The sequence below is a fragment of the Rissa tridactyla genome, chromosome 8 (genome assembly GCF_028500815.1).
Source record: "Rissa tridactyla isolate bRisTri1 chromosome 8, bRisTri1.patW.cur.20221130, whole genome shotgun sequence".
NCBI lineage: Eukaryota > Metazoa > Chordata > Aves > Charadriiformes > Laridae > Rissa > Rissa tridactyla.
The window spans coordinates 21,768,822-21,789,175 of NC_071473.1; the positions used below are offsets into that span (position 1 = coordinate 21,768,822).

Sequence of the window (20,354 nt, forward strand, 5' to 3'; positions counted from 1 at the left end):
GCTGTTCAGTGGTGGCTCCTGCTGAGGCAGGCTGGCGGCGCACCAGCTTGCGCCTTCGCTGCCAAACTTCGGAGTAACGCCTGCTAAATTAAATCGACGCTGGAGCATTATTATTGCTCCAGGGGGGGAAAACCGAAATTAAATAGATGATTTGCAACAGCAGGCGCATAGATATACAGATTCTATTCATGCTATGGATAAATTTTAAAAGGAGGTGTATTCTTTAGGGCCATAATATAGTCTTAATATGTAGAGGTGTGTATGTATATATATATATAATACGTAGTATAATACAGTATAATAATACTGTATACTATAGGATAACAGGGCTACAATTCTACATTTACAGAAGCCAAATGCCTCTGGACAATGTTATTGTCACCACCCGCTCCTGCACGCAGTCAGAGCTAAGTATTTTTAATACAGCCCAAACCGGCCACTTTCCCTCCATTTCACCCTAACATCTCTGGCCCCGCCCCCGGAGCAGCAGACCGCGCCCCTCCCCCCGGGGAGAGGCGGGGCTTAACCGCTGCTCCCACCCCATTGGCCGGTCGGCCGTGGCGCTCCCTCCGCCCTTCCCATTGGAGGAGAGGGGCGGAGGGCGCTGGGAGCCGGCCTATGGGAGGGCGCGACTCCTCCCCTTGGCGAGGGAAAGGCGGGCTGTTGATTGGCCGGTGGGCGGGCGGCGAGTGGAGCGGCGGAGGCGGGGCGGCCGCCCATTGGCGGCGGGGCGGGGGCAGGCTGCCGGGCGGCACCATGTTGGGGAGCTGGCGGGGGCTGGCGGCGGGGCCGGCCGGGGGCATGGAGCGCGGGCGCCGGGCGCGGTGAGTGCGGAGGGGCGCGGGGTGACGGGGCGGTGCGGTCCGGTCCGCCGGGCGCTCCGCGGGGCGGCGGAGGCCGGGGAAGGCCACTGCCGCGCTTGCCTGCGTGGCTCGGCGGGGCGGTGGCACCTGAGGGGCGGGCACGCCCCTGCCGCCTCGTCCTGCCCGGGGCACCGGCCTGGGGCGGGAGGCGGGGAGACGGCCCGCCGCCTCCCTGCGGGGCCGGGGTGGCCGGCGGGGGTCGGGCGGACGCCGCAGGGGCTGGGTGCGGGCTGAGGGAGGGAGGGAGGAGCCGTTAGAACCGTTACGGCCGTTGGCGAGGGGCGCGCGGCGCCCGCGCAGGTGCGCAGCTGCTCCGCCGGGCCCGGGCCTGGCCGGGGGGGAAGGGAGCGGCGGCCTCCCGCCGAGCTGCCCCGCGGGAGGAGGAGGAGGAGGAGGAGGAGGCGGCGGCGGCGGCGGGGAGGAGGGCTCCCGCGGGTCCGGCTCCCGCTCCGGCCTGCCCTGCCGCGGGTCTCCGCGGCCGGCGGTAGCAGCGCGCCGAGATGCGGCCGGCCGGGTCCTCCAGCACGTAGGGCTTGTTCGGTGTGAGACAGATCTGCCTCGCTGGGAAATACCTCCACGGTCTCCATATGTTGGAAGGTCAGGTTCCCAAAATACCTCCCGATTTCATCCGTGGTCAGTTAAGGACTTCGCGGACACAGCTATCGCAGATGTGAATGTTTATCTGCGCTCTTACGTTTCCTTCCTCTTCTGGATCCTTGCTTTCAGATGGGAAAAGAGCCCTGCACAGCTGTGAAGCCTGCTGCCTTCCTAACGATGTGCTCACGCTCGCTCGTCAGTAGCCCTCTGCACAATGGACTCGCTCACAGAGTACCACTTGCAGCTTGGCTAAGGTCATTGTCCAGCTGGGAAAAATAAGATGCGTATTGTTGAGCAGAAATGCTGACCGTAGTTGTTGAAGCCATGGTTTTAGCCATTTTTACAGGACATCTGTCTTGAGATCCTTTCTGGATACAGATGTGTATAAGCAGTGCAGCTGTTTTGGTTTATGCTCACTGAGGCCCTGGCCCTACAATATATGTGCATGCTTTAGAGTCTGAGCAAACAGAAAACTGTAAAATGTAGATTCTCATCTTGGCAGTGAATTCCATGTGAATAGATCCCACCTGGTACTTATTACAGAACAGGGTATTAATACTGTGGTCTTATTTTAATTTGAAAATGACTCCGTGCACCCCTTATGTCCTTAAGTCTGACCTACTTAGTTGCAATAAGATTTGTCTCCATTTGCAGTACAAAATCTCAGGAGGGTGAGGCGGATTTTGTTTCCTCGCACGTTAACAAAGTTGGCAGCTCAATTTTGATGCCAAAGTCTCTTCTCCTCTGGTGCGTTGTCTGCTGCCTCTCTTCTTGGGAGCGGGGGAAATCCATTGGTGCTATCTTATACCAGAGACAGGCTTATTGTTGCTAGATGTCAGGTGGACATACGGACCCTGGTTGAGTTTTTGGTGCCCATCCTGGGTATGAACTGAATAAACATAAAAACATCAAGGTGGAAAAGAAGACTACAGAATTTTCTCACTGCTTTGGTTTCACTTCTGAGTCGAACAAGGCTCCCTAAAACATTTCCAGCTCGTGTAATTGTTGTTGCGTATCTGCCCACAACGGTCAGCTGGAACTTCAGTAGCTGGGATGGGGACAAGGGGGAGATGTTCCCTTAGTAGTGAAACTGGCGTGTTTTTGGTTTTTTTGTGACGAGGTCCCAGCACCCTCTGCTTTGGTCCCTTGGCTCCCGCTCATGTCCTGTAGCGGTCCACTTTATAGTACTTTCAGTTCCTTCCTTCTCATACGGTGTTTCCAGCTCCTTCCATGTACCAGCTGTGCACACGCTGGTTGCCCAGATGGAGCTGACGCCTCTGCCTTTCCCCCCGTGCTCGCCTGCTGCCAACACATAAACTCTGTTTTTAAAACATCTACCATTCTCTCAGATGTATTTGAAATTAGCTAATGGATCCAAAAGCTTACCGGTGAAAAGTGCGATTATATAAACTTTGTTTCCATAGGAAACAGTGCTTGAAGGAGAGTTGTTCTGTGAGGAGAATTAAGGAAGCCTGGTTTCCTGGCGACTTGTTTGCCACGTCTTCCCGTAGTAATTCCTGCTTGTCTCTTGCCACCCTCAGTCCCTGGATAGCCTCCCTTTCCCCAGGATGGCACCCAGCTGCTGCCTGTGTCCCGATCTGCCCCGTCCTTACGTGTGCAGCCAGCTGAGCCAGGTGTTCCTGCTTGCCCAGTGGCCAGCCAGCTGCTGGTAAAGATTGAGGATATGTACCAAGTTGTCCTCGGCTTCTTGGGGCCTTCTGTATTCCATCTGGCCAGTTGTTTTTGTAAAGCTCAGGGATGTATTCCCCTGATAAATTTGGCAGAACTGTAGGTAGTGGATTCTAAAGTTACCGAGGAACATAATGGGGCAGGGTAGATACAAAGATGGACAAAATTATTTCATTTCTCTCAGAAGTGTGAGAATATATCAGGCAGTTACTGACTTTTACAGTTATAGGCGTAGATAATACCATGGTTAAAATGCTTGTAATCTTTCATGTTTTATCTCTACTGTAGCTCTCAACCAGGGATGCAGTTATGCACGTGGAAAGGAAAGTTTGAGCATAGATTGTTGCAAAGATTTTGCCTGTAGATAACGAGGGTTTTAACAGAATAAGAGATGGATAAATAGCAGACAAGCGAATATGCGTGAAGCCTTACGCATTGGATTACTAAAGTCGCACACAAACCAGGCAGCATACAGAGAGTAGAAGTGACAGAATGAGTCTGAAAAGTCTAAGCAAAGGTCTGTGGGAGCCTGCCTGGGAAAACTGAAATAACAAGGCTGACGCGGAGAGGGAAAGCACAAGCTACCAAGGAGCTGCCCAGAGAGGGGAGGATAGGAAGAAAGATTGATCTGGTGAGACTGAAGTACGTTTTGGGAAGAGGAAAATGTCGCTACTGTATACACTGTTTCTTCAAGGCGTTTTCCAGGATTCACTGGAGCACTTTTAAAGACCCTTTGATAGGAGATCCCAAAAGGCACAGTGTATTTAGGAAGAGAAAACCTGCATTTAAACAGGAATTGGAGCATACTTAACCATATTTATTTCAGATTGGCATCTGTTTGAGCTATGATTTTCTGTGTACTTGTGCTAACAAGCTAAACCTTTGCCTGCCCTCAAACCTTATTTGTCATTTGGAGCATAACAAAATCCTTGTAAATCGTACACCAGCATTTTTGAGATAGTAGCTTTCTAGATTTACGATATAAAAATAAGGTTATGATACGTGGCGTGGCATTGATCTTACGACTCCAATAAAAATCATTTTCTGGCATGTGGTGCTCGGCTAACTTTGTAGGCTGCTTATGGTAGCTCTGGTTTTGCTGCTTTTTGTAATGGGCAAGTTTCGTCCTGCTTTTTGAACTGGGAGTGAAGTCGTATGATGTTGGTATTTAATGCCAGTGGGCCTGCTTTAGTTGAGGCAGTTGTGTGCACAGGGATCCCACCACAGTATTTAGAAGATGCTGTTATTTGGCTGTTGACTTGGAAGACTTGTTGCTTGCTGAGAATGCAGACCTGGTTGTAACGAGAGGCAAAATTGATCAGGAAATAGCCCAAAGAGGTAGTGAAAACCAAGAAGCGTTTCTTATGCAAACCTGCCAGTTGACTACTCTATTAAAAAGCTGGTATGGTTGGGGTTTTTTTGACTATTTTCTTTTCCAGGTTGATCAGGAGTATGGTAAAATGGTGGAGAGGGAAGTGCGTTTTTCTGTACTTATGTAACGTGGAGATGGACTTTGGGTGGCAAAGCAACAAAACCCTTTCGATTATGTCTTCTGTTTAGTAATGGTAGCTGGAAATAATGCTAAGCAGAAGCTTGGGAAAAAAGAAAAGGGAAAAAAAAACCCAAACCAAAACACTTTTAGAGTTACCTGACCTTAGTGAGAGATCAGCGGCTGCTGCCCAACAGCAGGAGGGAATGTGTGTTGTTCTGCGATGGCAGACACACAGGGATTACTCTGTCACTGTATTGCGTTAGCTCTGGTCGGAGACCTAAAATGTACTTGACTTCTGAAAACTTTATTTGGGTTTTTCCTTCTCTGATGCCTTCTGGTTCAGAGAACATCTGCTATCATTTAGTGCATCCCGTATTCCCAGGATTTATGTAGAAATAAGTGGCTACTCTGTCCCTTTGCCCCTTTTGTCAAGCTTGAAGACTTATCCTTCTACCCCTGCCAGTTTCTGGAACTATTTCCTTTTTGAGTCTCCTTCTGAGGTTATCCCTGGGTTTACTTTTGTCATTGTCCTAGACCCTTTTGCCCTTCATTCCACAGAGTTCTGCTCACACCTCACCCTATTTTTCCCTTTTTCAAATTTTGGGGTTTTATTATTATTTCATTTGTTTCTGTGGCCACCTTTCCGATCTCTGTCCTCATTCCAGGACCAGCTTCACGCTTCCTGAGCTTCCATAATCCTCTTTTCCAAAGACTTGTCCTTTTCTTCAAATAACTTTCTTCCCAAACTGTAAATATTTTCTTATGGCACCTCAACGCTGTCACTTTTGCCATCTTAATTTAAAACAAGAAAGTTTAAGTTCTTCTTCTCCGTGGTAAACTTCATGAAGGGATTCATTTTTGTTGGCTCGTACAGCAAGGACCATAATGTTGGCACCTAAAGAGTAATGTGCAGGCTCTGCAGTTAGTGTGCGAAATCAATTGCATAGCAGCCTCCGGGGTGTTTTGTTGTTTGTTGGAGAAAAGCAGCTGATGACTCATTTCGGCAGATGCCAGTAAAAAGTCAGAGCAGACTCACCTGCTTAAAGCTACAGAGAGCAAAACTGGGGAGTAATTGTATAACTTGAGACATGTTTGGTGGTCACTTAATGGAATTACTGAAACCTCTTATAGCAAATATTTAAATTATTATTTTTTTTTTTAAATTCTGTCAACATCGTCGGAGATTTTCATCCAAAATTAGTTTCAAAGCAGGCACAAAAGATAAACTAAGTGAGTGACCTTTAATTTAAGTGGTGGCTCTAGTTCTAGTCTTCCCTCTCTCCCCCTAAAAGAATACCCCTAGAGATATTCAGCATTCACGAAAATCAGTCTAGGAAAGTGTGTGCCCAGCTTGAGCTCCAGATCTAAAGGGGGCCTACAGGAAAGCTGGGGAGGGACTCTTTATCCGGTAGTGTAGTGATAGGATGAGGGGTAACGGTTTCAAACTGAGAGAGGGGAGATTTAGATTGGATATCAGGAAGAAATTCTTTCCTGTGAGGGTGGTGAGGCACTGGAACAGGTTGCCCAGAGAAGCTGTGGCTGCCCCATCCCTGGAGGTGTTCAAGGCCAGGCTGGATGGGGCTTGGAGCAGCCTGGTCTGGTGGGAGGTGTCCCTGCCCAGGGCAGGGGGTTGGAACTGGGTGATCTTTAAGGTCCCTTCCAACCCGAACCGTTCTGTGATTCTATGTATACATATCTCATAATGAGGAGTAACTGTTCTGAAATGAGCTGTGTTCTTCTGTGTAACTTCTTACAAATTCTAATGGATTTTAAAAATGAATGAAAGCAGATCTTGATAACAGCAATGTTAAACATTAGTTAGAATTATTAGTTTTAAAGAAGTGGAATTATGAAATTACAATGAGAGGGGACAGTGATAACCTGATCTGCTTTGCTTGCTTTCTTAGATTTAAAAATAATATTATTTAGGGCTCGCTCTCTGAGTGACTGATTGTGTATTTGCAAGAATTGAGGCTCTCAGGTCAGGTGCATCTTCCTTGTCTGCGCTTCTCACCCTCATGCTTGGCAGTGTGTAATATGCACACTGACGTGCTGTTTGGAGAAATACAGGCTGCCTAAACAGAACTGAGATGATAATATGTTTTAATTTCCATATAAACATGTGATTTGTTGCACAAGCACCTGTTTTCCAGTAGATTAAAATCACTATTGCATAGTTAATAGGGGACAATACTACTGGTTTGAAGGATCCCTGAGACTTGGTGGCCTTCTTTCATCCTACCCTCTACCCTTCATGGCGTTTTTATGTTGCTGTAAGTGATTGCTATTTAACATTAAACCACTTGTTCACGTTTCAGTTTTAACTCAGTGCCGTTAGGAGACTTTCACTTTCTTTCTTGCTTCAGCGGACGGGTTTTAGAGGAAGTAAATTTGCCTCTTACAAGAGGCAAAATGGGAAGGGCCAAACTGAAGCTGCTACCTGAGGTGGGACAATGATAGCAAAAAAAATTCAGATGGTAAGGTGGGCTAAAAGGCATGCTTCTGCATCGTCAGAGCATGTTGCCTGTAAGTTTGAGTGGTGCTCAGCTTGGTCGCTGTGCTGAAAAAAGTGATTTTGAAAATAGGAAGGTCTAAAAGTTTGTTAGTGAATTTCCTTGTCCCTGTTGGTGGGCTCTTTGTGACCGTTCCTCAACGGTTCAGCTGCTTATCCTTTGTTGAGCAGGCCTGGGCTGTAGTTTTACCTGCACTTAAATTCAGTAGTGCTGCTGCCAGGAGAAACACTTGTTCTTGGCCTTGTGGCGTGCTCTCCTCAGATGCTTGTGAAACTACGTTGGAAACCAGGTTTGGGTGAAGGAGGACTGAAGCTAAAAATGAATAAATTAAGATGCTCAAGCTTTAAGACGGATCAGATCTTTCATGGAGTTCATTGCAAGGTGGGAGGTACGTGGAGGGCAGGGCCATTCTTTAGGTGACGGGGCTGACTTGAGTAACTTCAGGTGCCCCTCTGTAGATAGGTAGGCTTTGTAGACACTTGCTGGGTCATCTCCCACTCTTGGAACAGCTGTGCCACCCTCCTTGTCTCTCTCACTTGCACCTGTAGTGGTGTTTTGTAGTCAGGTGGTAAACTGTGCGTTGGCTCAGAAACTAACGATAGTAGGTGGCTCGTGCGCAAACCAAAGAAGGTGGTTAATGTTTGGGTGGGTTGGCTGCCTGGATCCTTGCACTACCTTGCATTGTATGAGTGCTAACACTGATGCCTGGGAATGTGGGAGAGCCACGTAGCTGGGAGGTAGGGAAGGTTTGCTATAGACTTAATGTAAATTTACTTAAGGTGCTTGGGCTTGCATGTGCTTTTTATACTAGTACCGTTATATACTGTGCCAAACCCGATTCTGCACTGCTGACTTGCTCAAAGGTTGCACCTTACTGTCTTTGCCACTGTCTTAATCTTTGTTGGAGGTGTACCTCAACGATACGCTTAAGCCCCTCAGAACCGTTGTACCCCCTGTGACCTCTGCAGGCAGGGCACGATGTCCACACAGATGCTGAAGATGGCTGTGATCTGTGTTTGGCCAGCAAGTCCTAGTTCGGCTGTCCTTTGGTTGCTGACGGTAAATTAACTTAGCCAGTGCAGCTTGTTTTTCCAGTGACATGATTAATAATGACTGGCTTATACGCTTATTGTTAAATCGCATGAGAAGGCTTTTCTATATCAGTCCTACCACAGCTCAGGGTGCCGTTTGTGGTTCTCATAGTTAGCATAGCTTGTGCAGAGAGAACTCTCTGTTGGCTCTCAGCATTCCTGAGAGGTGTGCCTTAGTATCCATTTCCATTTGATTTTTGACTACGTTCAACTAATATTATGAAGATAATGTCTGTCCTCATAATTGAAATACAGTTGATTAATTGTGTGTTATGTGGTCCTTACATGCTGACACTGTACTGGCAAAGGCTTGTTGAGGGGTGAGACACGTCTTGCAGCCCATTGTAAATATGCAAACACAGATGTGGCTTTAACTGTGTTGTAGGTGAGGTTTCTGAGAAGAGGCAGTATTAGTGTTGGTTTGTTGTTTTTTTCTTTTTACTGTAGTGTTGAGATTGCAGATACTTTGTGTATTTTTTGTGGTTATTGGTTTTACAGTTGACTGCAGAAGATACATAGTTAACCGCAACGGAGTAAATATATCCCCTTTCTTTTTTTTTTTTTTTTTAAGAATGGAAAAAAAATGTGTAAATTACAGTGGCAGCAAATGAGAGGCGATAAACAGATTAAGTCTGTTCTGTCCTTATGTCTTGTACCTTCAGGAAACTGGGCTGTGCAGCTGTTCTCACCAGTTGTCAGATGTCAGAAAATTTACCTGGGAGCTTTCTCTTGAGGGACAAATCTTCAGGAAACCGGAGGTCATGGGTTCTCTTACTAATGGAAAAGTGTTTGTGAAATTGGAGCCATCAACTTAAACTACAGTTCTCTGCAAAAGTCTTGCCCATGGTAGTTGCAGCTGTCACAATTTCAGCTATGGGGAGATGCTATCAGCTGATTTCCCTTTTTGTGCAGATCACTGAAAGGCTACAGGAAGACAGCAAACCCCATGTATTTTACTAGAAATGTTTGGGCTTTAGGATACAAGCGTACATAACTGCAGACTTATGCTCCAAGAATAAACTTGATTTTGAGATCTGCAGGAATGCAGTTTTGTAAGTTTGTGTTTTGTTTCTTTTTAGGGGTACCAGAAGATGCTTTAGTGGTGATACCTCTTTCACAATGCAAGTTATGAATGAAATTCATTAACTAACATCCCCTTCCTTGCCCTGATCTCCAATAGACTTCCTGTAACGCTTGGAAGAAAGGGTCAGGGGAGAAGGGTTGAAGGTCACCATGAAGCTAAAGCAGCGAGTTGTGCTGTTGGCCATCCTCCTTGTCATCTTCATTTTCACAAAAGTTTTCCTCATTGACAACCTGGACACCTCAGCTGCCAACCGGGAGGACCAGCGCGCCTTTCACCGTATGATGGCAAGCCTCCACGTAGAACTGGACCCCCGGCTTGACCATACGTTGCAGTCCCCTTGGGAAATTGCAGCCCAGTGGGTGGTGCCCCGGGAGGTGTATCCTGAGGAGACACCGGAGCTAGGGGCTGTTATGCACGCCATGACAACAAAGAAAATCATAAAAGCTGATGTGGGATACAAAGGGACCCAACTGAAAGCTTTGCTAATACTTGAAGGAGGACAGAAGGTTGTCTTCAAACCCAAGAGGTAAACATTGCCTTCAATGACTGAATTAATAACTGCTTTATATATTTTTTTATCTCCATGTTGTTGCATTAATGTTTGAATTACACATTTATCCATAAATGGAAAGGCCATTCTGTTATTTGTGAGGCAAACGGTATAGAGCCTTGCTGGTCCTCTAATAACGTCAGGTTGCCGTGCCAACGTCTCTCAGGCTGTATAGCTCTGATGCTCAAACAGCCTGTCTTTAGGTTAAAAGAATAATCACTGTGTTCAGCCCTGAGGGAATGTTGGTTAAACCTGCTGTTTCTAAGCAGTACCCTCCTGATTGTGGAAGTGCAGGTTCTGGCAGTGTGGAGAGAAGTCTGCTTACCCTTTCTGAGTAAGGGTCGTGTCAAACTGCCATGAGTGGATCCAGTTCAAGAACAGGGAAGGGGTGAAAGTTGACAGTGGTCGTAAAAGTAGATCTGGGTGTCTGGTGTAGCTGCATGAAGACTATAAAATGGCTTGGTAGGTCAGAGTGGAAGCCCCTGAGTTTCCTGTCTGCCAATAGTGAATACTGGAGGAGCAATGTAAGAATAGGCAAGTAGTGATACTTCCTTGGTATGGCCTCCATTTAGGGTGATCCATAGGGAAATTTGACATGATTGAACGTTTATGAAGAGGATTGTGTATGTCTGGGAAGCTTTTTGAACTGTTTGCCTTCAGGGAAAAGGAGATGAAAGAAAAATGTGAAAAAAAGTAAGGCAGGTGTGTTTTATGTTGTGAATGTAAAGTGTTGTCATCACAGAATGAGTACATCTCTCTGCAAAGGCTATCGGGTTGAGCAAGCATGAAGTTTTTCTGTAGCGCTGATGAATTATTAGAGAATGAGGAAAAAAAATCTGTCCTGCACTCCTGGAATTCGCAGGCCTGTTTCCGTATGGTCAATTACTAGTCTGGCTAGAGCTTCGCTGAGGGGCTGGGCTGTGGTTAAACAGTGTGACCCCTTCACGCAGAAATCTTGGTGGTACGACAGGCTGCTTGTCCAATAAATGCAGTAACAAGACATGGCATTTCTATAGTGCTTTCTGTATAAGCAAGTGCTGTAAAGCGTTTCCCCAAGCATTAAATTACATTCCCATAATGGAATGTCTGTGCAGGTGAACACAGTGACTATGCTCCATCAAGGACACGTGCAGCTGGGAATGTTTATAGGAACGCTAGACAGTTTATAGGAGTGGTAGACAGTATGGCCCTAGCCATACTGGTAGACTCATGTTCTGTTTGTGACTGCTGAATAGCTAGGCTTGTAGGTAGAGTCTTGTTCTGTCATTGCAAGATAGTCTCCTTAACTAGCTTTTGTCCTGAAAGGTATGTGAAAGTTACTACCAAAAACCGTTGTGAGAAGACTTAGTGGTTGGCGAAGAAGAATGAATTCTCTTGATTTGCCACCTTTGCTCCAGAAAGGACTAGCTGCCTACTGTGCGTGGAAGCAAGAAGTTGGGTTTTTTTTCCAATAAGTTTTATTAATATATATCTAAAAGTATAAAAGTTTATATATAGCTTTCAAAATGTGACCATGTTTTCAAAAGCCTGCTGTAAGTCCATACAAAAGACCTGAGGTTGAGGACAAGTTCTGAGGGTTAGCTGTCTCATTTCAAAATTACTTGAAATTCAGCCTGATTGTGGTATTTTATGGTAATCTGAAGCATGCATCTTAAGCGCTATCTAGACTTGATTCAAATGTCATGAATCTTGGAAGTTTGTGTTTGCCTTGACTATTTAAGTAACATCTATTAAAAAAGAAAAAAAAAGAAAAAAAGCCCACCATTTCACCAAAATATACCATTGTTGTTGTAATGAGTATCTAATTTCTATTTCTTGCTGTTCATTATGTCTTTTCTTCATCAGAATAAAGGGCCTTTTTGTATCCAGTATTGTCCTCAGATTCATGCTTGCTGATCTTCTAGTTACTAAAGATTGCGTTTGGCATTTCTTCCACAATATCAGATTGTATTTTCATGTTAATCCACAATCCATTCTAACCCCAAAATCGTTTGTGGAGTTGCTGCTTTCCAGTATAAATAGTCCCCTGTTCTGTAGCTGGGTCTGTGCTCTTTGTTCTTAGATGTGATTTGGCATACGGTTGAATGAAAACTCATTAGTTTGAATGGGCACCGCTTCCCAAGCTCTTGAGACCACTGCACATTACTGACCTTTCCTTCTTATTTACTACGTCGACAGTCTGTATGCTATTTAATCTCATCAATAATTTTTCTCTCTCCCATTGGCAATTATTTTGAAAGTGACCCAGAGTCTGTTTAACATAGCACTGTTATGGCGCTCGTTAGTCTGAACAGCAGAGTTGATGCGAATCCTGCATAAATCACTTTATTTGACTTATTTCAATTACAGATATGCCAGGGATTATGTAGTGGAAGGAGAACCATATGCTGGCTATGACAGGCACAACGCAGAAGTGGCAGCCTTTCACTTGGATAGGTATGGAATTATTGGGTTACCTGGTTTTATTTTCTCTGGTAAACACTTTCAGAGTTGGGGAAAAGGAGTCCCTTGAAGAAGACACCTCGGATGCGAGCTATTTCTAAACCTGCCAATGTATCACGTTGAAGTAAAAAATGAAAATTATTAGCTTTGTGTGAAATTCATTTCAAAGATCTGTGCAAGGTTCTAACATTTAAGATTTGTTTGAGAAATCTGAAAGGGAGAATGAGCACTGAAACAACTGATATTTCACGTTATAGGGAAGAAAGGGCTTAGCTAAATCCTGTGGAAGAGTCTGAAATGCTGAATGTGAATGTTAAGTTAAAGTCCAGTGTGCTAAAAAGTTGAGTCTAATGTCTAGACTAACAATTTGGTCTAGCCTAAATATGAATCAGTGCATCCTAGAGGAAAAGCAGCTATTCATATATTAATTGTATTCAGGGGTATCCAGGTGGTTTTGTGGACCTGAGCTGGAGGTGCAATTACCAGAAGAAAAGCGAAATTACAGGACATACGAAGAATTGGACAGAAAATACCAAACACTGAGTGTCAATAGTTATAAAAGTTAGAGGTGCAGTTTCATCTAGAATAAATGAGCACAGTCTTGGTTTCCTCGTTATAAGAGAACTATTTTGGAACTTTGGAGAAGATTTCTGAAGATAATTAAAGATGTGAAAAATTCTGACATGAAGAGACTTAAAATCTTGGGAAGAGGAGTAAGGAGGGACAAATACAATAAAGAATAGAATGGTTGAACTTAAACTGAGGTTTCTCAGTACATAAATAAGAGGTTCATCACTGTGACTGAATTCGTAGGTGGTAAAAGCTATGTTTGTTCGTGCTAATTCATCTGTGGAACTCGTTGCACAGGCAACGGAAATCAGTAATTCTAGGAAAGTTTGGTCATAACAAGTTGTGTGATGCCCATTGCTGCGGTTGCAGTCTTTAGATGGAGGGCCAAAATCAGGGTATTTTAAGACCAAAGAAAGATGATGTAGCCAGATTTGTTGTCCATTTGTGCTTTCGAGAAAGATAAAGACTTCAGTTTCCCTGAAAAAGCGGTGATCAAATATTGTAAAGCAACAATTCAAAGCTTCTTTCTAGTGTCCAAACCCCCCCTTTCTTAGCTCCTCCTTGCTGTCTATTTGGTTGTGGGTTTGTGCTTGTTTCTTTTGCCTTTCCCCTCTCTCTGTGCATATGCACCTCTATATTCTTCAAGAATACCTAGCAGAAGCTACCTGCCCACGTAACTTTAGTGCGTACCTTTGTTTTGAACGGTGAAGGTTACATATTTTCTCTGAGGATGGTATTGTTTGAAGAAGGATCTGAATCATATTATATGTTTACCACTAACGGGGAGGCAGTGCTATGCAGGATAGTGGCCTTCCAGCTGCGGGTCTGAAAATACAGGTACAGGTTTTCCAGATCTAAGCTCTGTGCTTATTTACTCGGAGCACCGGCTTTTTCTCAAGCTGTACGTAACTCTCTGTATTGGCTATGAATTTTGGTTTTATGCATACGTGATTTGTTCAGGCAGACATCTTGTGTTGCCCTTTCTTAGAGGTATTTTATACTTAAGGAAGGGGATTTACTCATTAAATATTTTAAAAAAATACTTTGCAGCTGTTAGAGTGACTCTCCCAGGATCTCTGTGGAATATAGATTGTCCCTTTTGCCGAAGGGACAGTACCTTTTCACTCTTTTTCTGAGATGCAAGGACTGTCAAAAGTACGATGAGAGAGTTGGGGCTGACATTGTGCTGATGTTTGTGCTTCTCCTTTAAGCACTGTTAAAATTATATTACAAATACACAAATCACTTGTGGTCACAGAGCAAAGACTGTGGGAGACATGGGAGTGGAACCTGGATCTTGTGACTGCGAGTTTTATGATTCTTCTTCCCACCTCTCTTTTTTCCTGGACACTTCAGACATTTAGTTTTGTTCTTCCTTTCTAGCCCCTCATGCCAAGCAAAATAACTCCTAGGTTGTTTACTTCCAAGTATAATTGAATTGGACTTAAACATAACATTTTAATAGACAGTAATTCCCACAGATAATAAATGATCTTTCCAGGTGACCAGCCCAGAGGCCATATGGTTCCTGCTTCAGCCTGTATGCAAGACAGATGATGGATATTTTTGCTATGAGGTCTTATTTCTGAGAGCTGGAGCATGGTGCATCCTGTGTTCCTCTGCTGCAAATGCTCTAATAAAGAAGTGTCACTAATGGCCTAGAAAGCAAGTTTAACATCCAGGCACTTAAGAAAAATTAGTTTCTTTACTTTGCCTTGCAGAAGAGAGGAGGTCGCTGCAGGGTTCCAACTTTATTCTTTGGTCTCAGTCATCTCAATTTCAGACAATAGCACAGAGACTGTGTGTTTGTTTTGTTTTAATTTGGAGCTGCTGCCTATGTTGCAAATTCTCATGTCGTGTTTTTTCACCCCAAATCAGAATTCTGGGTTTCCGACGAGCTCCACTGGTGGTTGGCAGGTTTGTGAATCTACGCACAGAGATCAAACCAGTTGCCACAGAGCAGCTTCTGGGTACCTTCATGACTGTGGGTAAGTGGATTTCATGGATTCTGCAGTCCAGTAAAGAAAAACATTCAATGGGAATCTGGCCATGGTAATCTGACACAGTTATGGAACAGTTAACTATGACACAGGAAGCTGGTAAGTCTCTTTCTGTGCCAAGAGAGATCGTAACGCTTGTATAACCCCATTTGGCGGGGGAGGAGGACTTTATTTTCTCCAAGTACTTTTTCTCTCTCTAACTTTCCTGTGTTCCCGCCTGCTGATGTTACAGATGGGATTTTTTTGAGTAAGAATTTTCTCTCTGTCAGAAGTGGTTAGAAAATTCTATGATTAGACCTGAAAGGAAAAAAATCAGATTTTATTTAACATGAACACAGTGGTGATTTGGGATGATTTATAGAACCGATGCGTCGGTTGGTGTTAGGTGTTGTTTGTGCTCCATCAGAGTCTGCTGAACATTCATAACTAAATGTGTCAGAACTTCCGTATGTTGTTTACAGTAACAATGCGGTGAAGGGCACTTCATGGGAATTATTAATGTGAACTCCTACCAGGTGGCCATTAAGCACCAAGAAATGACTTAATGCTGCAGCCTCAAATCCTTCAGGCTTTTCATAAAATATCCAATTATTCATCTTTTTTTTTTTTCTTAAATAAGAAGACTCTAGAGATGATTGTTCATTACAGCTGATAAATACGTGCGCCTGTGTATATTTCTATTACAGACACTGTTGGTAGTCTCACCTACTAAGTTTGCCTAACACTTTCAGTTACAAGGTTTAACTTTAAGATGAGAGTAGCTCTGCCTTGCCAAACTCTTTTTGCATTCAGATTGCTTCAGGCAGACTTTACTTTTTCTAATTTCAGCCAAGATAACTAAACAGTTTTCTAGCAGAAATGCTGGCTTGAAAAGTATGTCTCCAGAAATTTTCATTGCCTTTCCTCAGATTCCTTGGAACCACCGGTTCTGTGGAGCACGAACCAAAGAAATGGGTGGATCTGGGAAGAGGACTGTGATCTCTTGTCTGCCCAAATTTGACCAAGTTTCTGAGGTTTTGAAGAAGTGATACTTCATACAGACTCAGTGCAGATTTGCTAGAGTTGCAGCTAGAATCTCAAAGAATTCTGTCTGTTGCTAGACCTGCTGCAGGATAGGAAGAGAGACTTGCAGGGCTTCCCATGCAAATAAGAGGTCTGGTCTGCTGCAAGCTGTTATGCTGTAAATGATCATCCATCTGATGTCCTCAAGTTGTCTGACTGGGACACTAGGAGCACAAGAGCCAGGTCTGGATGGAAGACTGCGAAGGAGTGCTGGCTGGCTAAGGAATTGTGATGTGGGACTTGGGGCCATGGTATAAGGATGGAAAGTGAAAAACGTGTCTTTCAGTGAGCTGAGCCTGGTTTGGGGAGGATGCTGAATGTAAAGGACAGGGAATAAGTGGAATCACAAGGAAGTGAGACATAGTTGAAAAATATTTTGGAAGAACATCTGTGAGTACAGAACTGGAATTGACTTGGCAAGAGTTAAGCAAAGGCAGGTTAGAAGGGTGAAATAGAAAAAGTTAAGCTAAAAATGTTAATCTAGGCTATGTACGTTACTTTATGCTACAGGCTACATAGGCCTTAATGCACTAAAGACTGCAGGATTTCATTGTTCCTCCCCTTTCAGAAGACACTCATGAATCTTTTCACAGACCCACGTTCCTAGGTCGTATCAGAATGACACCTTGTTTATGTTTCCCCTGCTGAGTCAGCTCAAGTAACTGAGATGTCGCAGGGCTCCAAATCCGTTTGAGTTCTGCTTAGTCTTCTTTCACTTGTATCTTTTTGGTCAAGTTTTTAAAAAAAAGTTGAAAATCTGACACATGAAGTGTGAAATTTAAAAAAACAAGCTGTGCTAAGGTTGCAAAGTCAGGGTCGTAATGACTAGGAAGGGATTACAAAAACTTCTTGATAGTGTGATGTTGTATTAACTCTCTAGTGTGGTACAAGCGTTAGAAAATATAATTACTCTCTCCTTTGAATATTAGTCTTTAATGTTGCTTTGAATTAATAGTTTTCTGTGTAGATGCTCTTTTGAGCCTTTCCCTCTCAGAGATAGGAAGCATGAGGTCAAGTTCAGTGAAATCCTTTTGCAGGGAACACTCTGCTGCAACAATATGCTTCTCAATGTCAGTTGACATCCCTTGGATTAAGTTCTACTCTTTTGATACCTCTTTATTTTTATTTTTTTAAGGTAATAACACTTGCTTCTATGGGAAGTGCTACTATTGTCGGGAAACAGAACCAGCTTGTGCAGACGGGGACATCATGGAGGGGTCAGTGACTCTGTGGCTACCAGATGTCTGGCCTCTTCAGAAGCATCGACACCCATGGGGTAGGACTTACCGTGAAGGCAAACTTGCCAGGTATGAGAACATGATAGGCTTATTCTTTATACATGATAATTTGTACTAGAACTACCCTTGCAATACAGTGGCTAATTTAGGAGCAAGTGTTCTCAAAACCTAGAGTTTTGCCAGCAGCTTTCTTGATACTGCACTGGAAGCCTAGGATGAAATTTAAATTAAAATGAGCAAGAAAGAAATCTTCATTGTTTTCCACAATAAGAAGTGCTGCTCTTCTCCTACTTTTTGCCCAGAACAGAACTCCACCATGCAATCACTCCAACCTCTGAAAATCTTGGCCCTGGGCAAACCAAGGCTCTTCCCTTGTGCCACTAGACCTTTTTTTGACACTGTGTCTTTCTGGGGCCCACTAAAATATGGTAGCACTGTGTTATTTCTGCCATACCTGGTTTCATGGTCCTTGTAGTTTGTTTCAAGAGCTGTGGAGCTCGTTTAGCTTAAGTAGGAAGGCACTGAAAAAGTTCTTCTTTGTTTCGAATAGCGTCAGTATTTGATGACCATGGTCAGCAGATAAAGAATGCTTTCAGAGAAGGACAAACATGGGATCTCGCAATCTTGTACAATAGATGTAACATGTCTGAGTATTTGGGTTAGAGATGTTTTTGCCATGACCAGAGCAGATGGCTTTGAGCTTAGTAAATTTGTCCAAGTCTGTCCTCAACAAGTGAATGGAAAGAGATTTTTTTTTTTAGTCCTTGATCTAAAATATCCATTGATTTCCAATGATGTGATTGTTCAGAAAGAATCTCATCCAAAGGCTTAATTGAAGTGTTTTAGAGTATTAAATGTACAGTTTGATTTTTGAGCAGCAGATGTTATCTCCTTTTCAACGGGTCAAAATCACCTGTATTTAGTACTTTGTAAATTGCAGTAATGAGTTGACTGAATTTCTTGGAGGTGTTTCTTTTTTTGAGAGACTGTTTTTCATCATAAATTGCCTGCTTACACAGGATACCCATGCTGATTTGATATTTGCTGTATTTTAAACTTACTTGCAACTTGCCTTGTTCAGATGGGATCGCATGGTTCTGTTGTTTTGCACCTTGTCATGTTGCACTTTTCACTTGGAGAGCATCAGGAGAATTAAACGTTCTAGATGTCATGCTCTCCTTTTTCTTTGTCTGGTAGTTATGGAAAAGTAACTGTAGATTTTTTTCTTTTTTTTCAGATTTAGCTGCTTCTGCTCTGTCCTGAGTTGACCTTTTGAACATAATTCATATAGTCACATTAGTGTACATAATTTTTAATGGACGTGTAATAGATAAAATCATGACCTTCAAAGTTCTATGCTAATACAATATAAATGGTCAGAAATAAATGTCGGAGAAAGGTCTGTCTTGAAAAACTGAATGGAAAACGACAGGAGAGAGCATAGTATATCTGAAAAACCGTCGCAAGGAGATTAAGTACTGATCTAAACTAAAATGAGAGGACAGAGGAACACTTGAGGGAGAGAAGGATGTAGCATAAAATAAGTGTATCCAGTACAAGGAGGAGTAGGTTCTGAGACTTTTGCCTCATGGTTTGTGCTTTAAGTTGGAATGTGGGTTGGACCTTTCTGCAAAAGAAAAGAGGGAACTAGAGACAGCATTTGAGGAGTGTGTGAGACGTGTCAACAAAAACACTGAGAAGATAAATTTTTGACCACTCTGATTTGGATAACTGGACGAAAGGTGGATGATTGGGAGTTTAGGCTCCAGGCATCTAGAAGATGAGGTGGGGTATGTGGCAGTTCTAGTAGTTAAATTCTGATCTTTTCCCTGCTTTGATGACTCTCTGCAATTTGAGCATGTCAACGAGTCTCTCCAGTTTGTGTTTCCTCCATTTCTGTTTCCAATTCACAGATGGTTTAAGGCATTTCCAACTTAACTGCTATTTTGTGAATGATTGTTTCAGTCCTTACATGGAAGATGTTGTAGATGTACCTGTTATTTAGGTTGACAGATGGAAGGTATATATATACACCAGAGATTTGGCTTGTTTGGTGGTGGGGTTGAATAGCTTTGAAAACTCTAAAGAAGAAAATGAGAAAATTTAAAATCCTAGCTTTGGAGAATTGAGACGTGACATCCCTGTTATAAGACTGCAAGTACACGGCTAGGTTTTATGTAGAAGGAGAGGAGAGAAAAGGGAAGCTTGAAATCTTGCCAGTGGAGATGAGAGACTTTGAAAGGAAAGCAGGGAGGAAGGAGACAACTGTGAGTGAAGGAGAATGAAAACATATGAGGCCTTTCTCCTCAGGACAGAGGAGGTCATTAGTAACCATGATGAGGTTGCTTGCATTAGAAAGAAAAAATGAAGAGGATCGCTGGAAGGCAAGACTGATGGAAGCTGGTCAAGGCAATGGGAATAGACACAGTACTTGAAATTAGTTAGAGCTTCCTTAGTTAGGAAGTTAAGGGAGGCGAATCATGATGGTAATCTTGCTGTGAGGCAGCCCAACCACTCATGAATTGTGAGCAGTGAGGAGGCAAACTCTGAACTTGTTTTCTGTAGGAAAATGGTGCGTAACCTTGCACTGAAGCTATAGCTTGCTCCATGTGCTAGGGTGTTAATACAGGTTTTAATCTTTTATTAAAACACTTTTGTCTGGCTCTTTCTTCTTTGTATAGCCTTAACTGCTGCGCTCACCTTTTCTTTAGGCACTTATAAGTGCAGCTATAAATACCGTTGGTGTGCATTCCTTGAAAATTTCGTTTGGCTTCTCTTGATGGCCCCCAGGTGGGAGTATGATGAAAGCTATTGTGATGCCGTGAAGAAGACTTCACCGTATGACTCAGGCCCTCGTCTCCTTGATATCATTGACACTGCCATCTTTGACTATTTGATTGGGAATGCTGACCGGCACCACTATGAGAGTTTCCAGGATGATGAAGGAGCCAGTATGCTCATCCTCCTGGATAATGCCAAAAGGTGAGGGTAAGGGAAATCCTGGTGAGCAGGCAGTGGTGAGCACAAAGGCACGCGTTTATCTGCTCTGTATCTCTCTGTTTTTTCTTGCTTTCACTAATCTTTTCATTAATACCTTTTGTGCTAAAAATCGAAAGCTTTCCTTCTTATCAGAAATTACTCGTCAAGTATTAGGGTGTGACGC

The 20,354-nt window shown here is 43.6% G+C and overlaps 1 protein-coding gene across 4 annotated transcripts in view; it reads left to right on the forward strand.

The window, feature by feature from the left end:
• Positions 1–741: 741 nt before the first annotated feature.
• FAM20B (FAM20B glycosaminoglycan xylosylkinase) overlaps positions 742–20,354 on the forward strand; it is a 28,137-nt gene continuing 8,524 nt past the window's right edge. Inside the window, exons 1-7 of one of the 4 annotated variants that reach the window (XM_054212320.1) lie at positions 790–824; positions 1,590–1,714; positions 9,325–9,855; positions 12,229–12,315; positions 14,770–14,879; positions 17,089–17,260; positions 19,982–20,173. In XM_054212320.1, the coding sequence (XP_054068295.1) occupies positions 9,479–9,855; positions 12,229–12,315; positions 14,770–14,879; positions 17,089–17,260; positions 19,982–20,173 (938 nt within the window). In that variant the 5' untranslated portion in view covers positions 790–824; positions 1,590–1,714; positions 9,325–9,478. Of the gene's footprint in view, positions 825–1,322; positions 1,461–1,589; positions 1,715–9,324; positions 9,856–12,228; positions 12,316–14,769; positions 14,880–17,088; positions 17,261–19,981; positions 20,174–20,354 lie in introns of those variants that run through there. The other 3 variants (XM_054212321.1, XM_054212322.1, XM_054212323.1) reach the window with 3 other exon arrangements.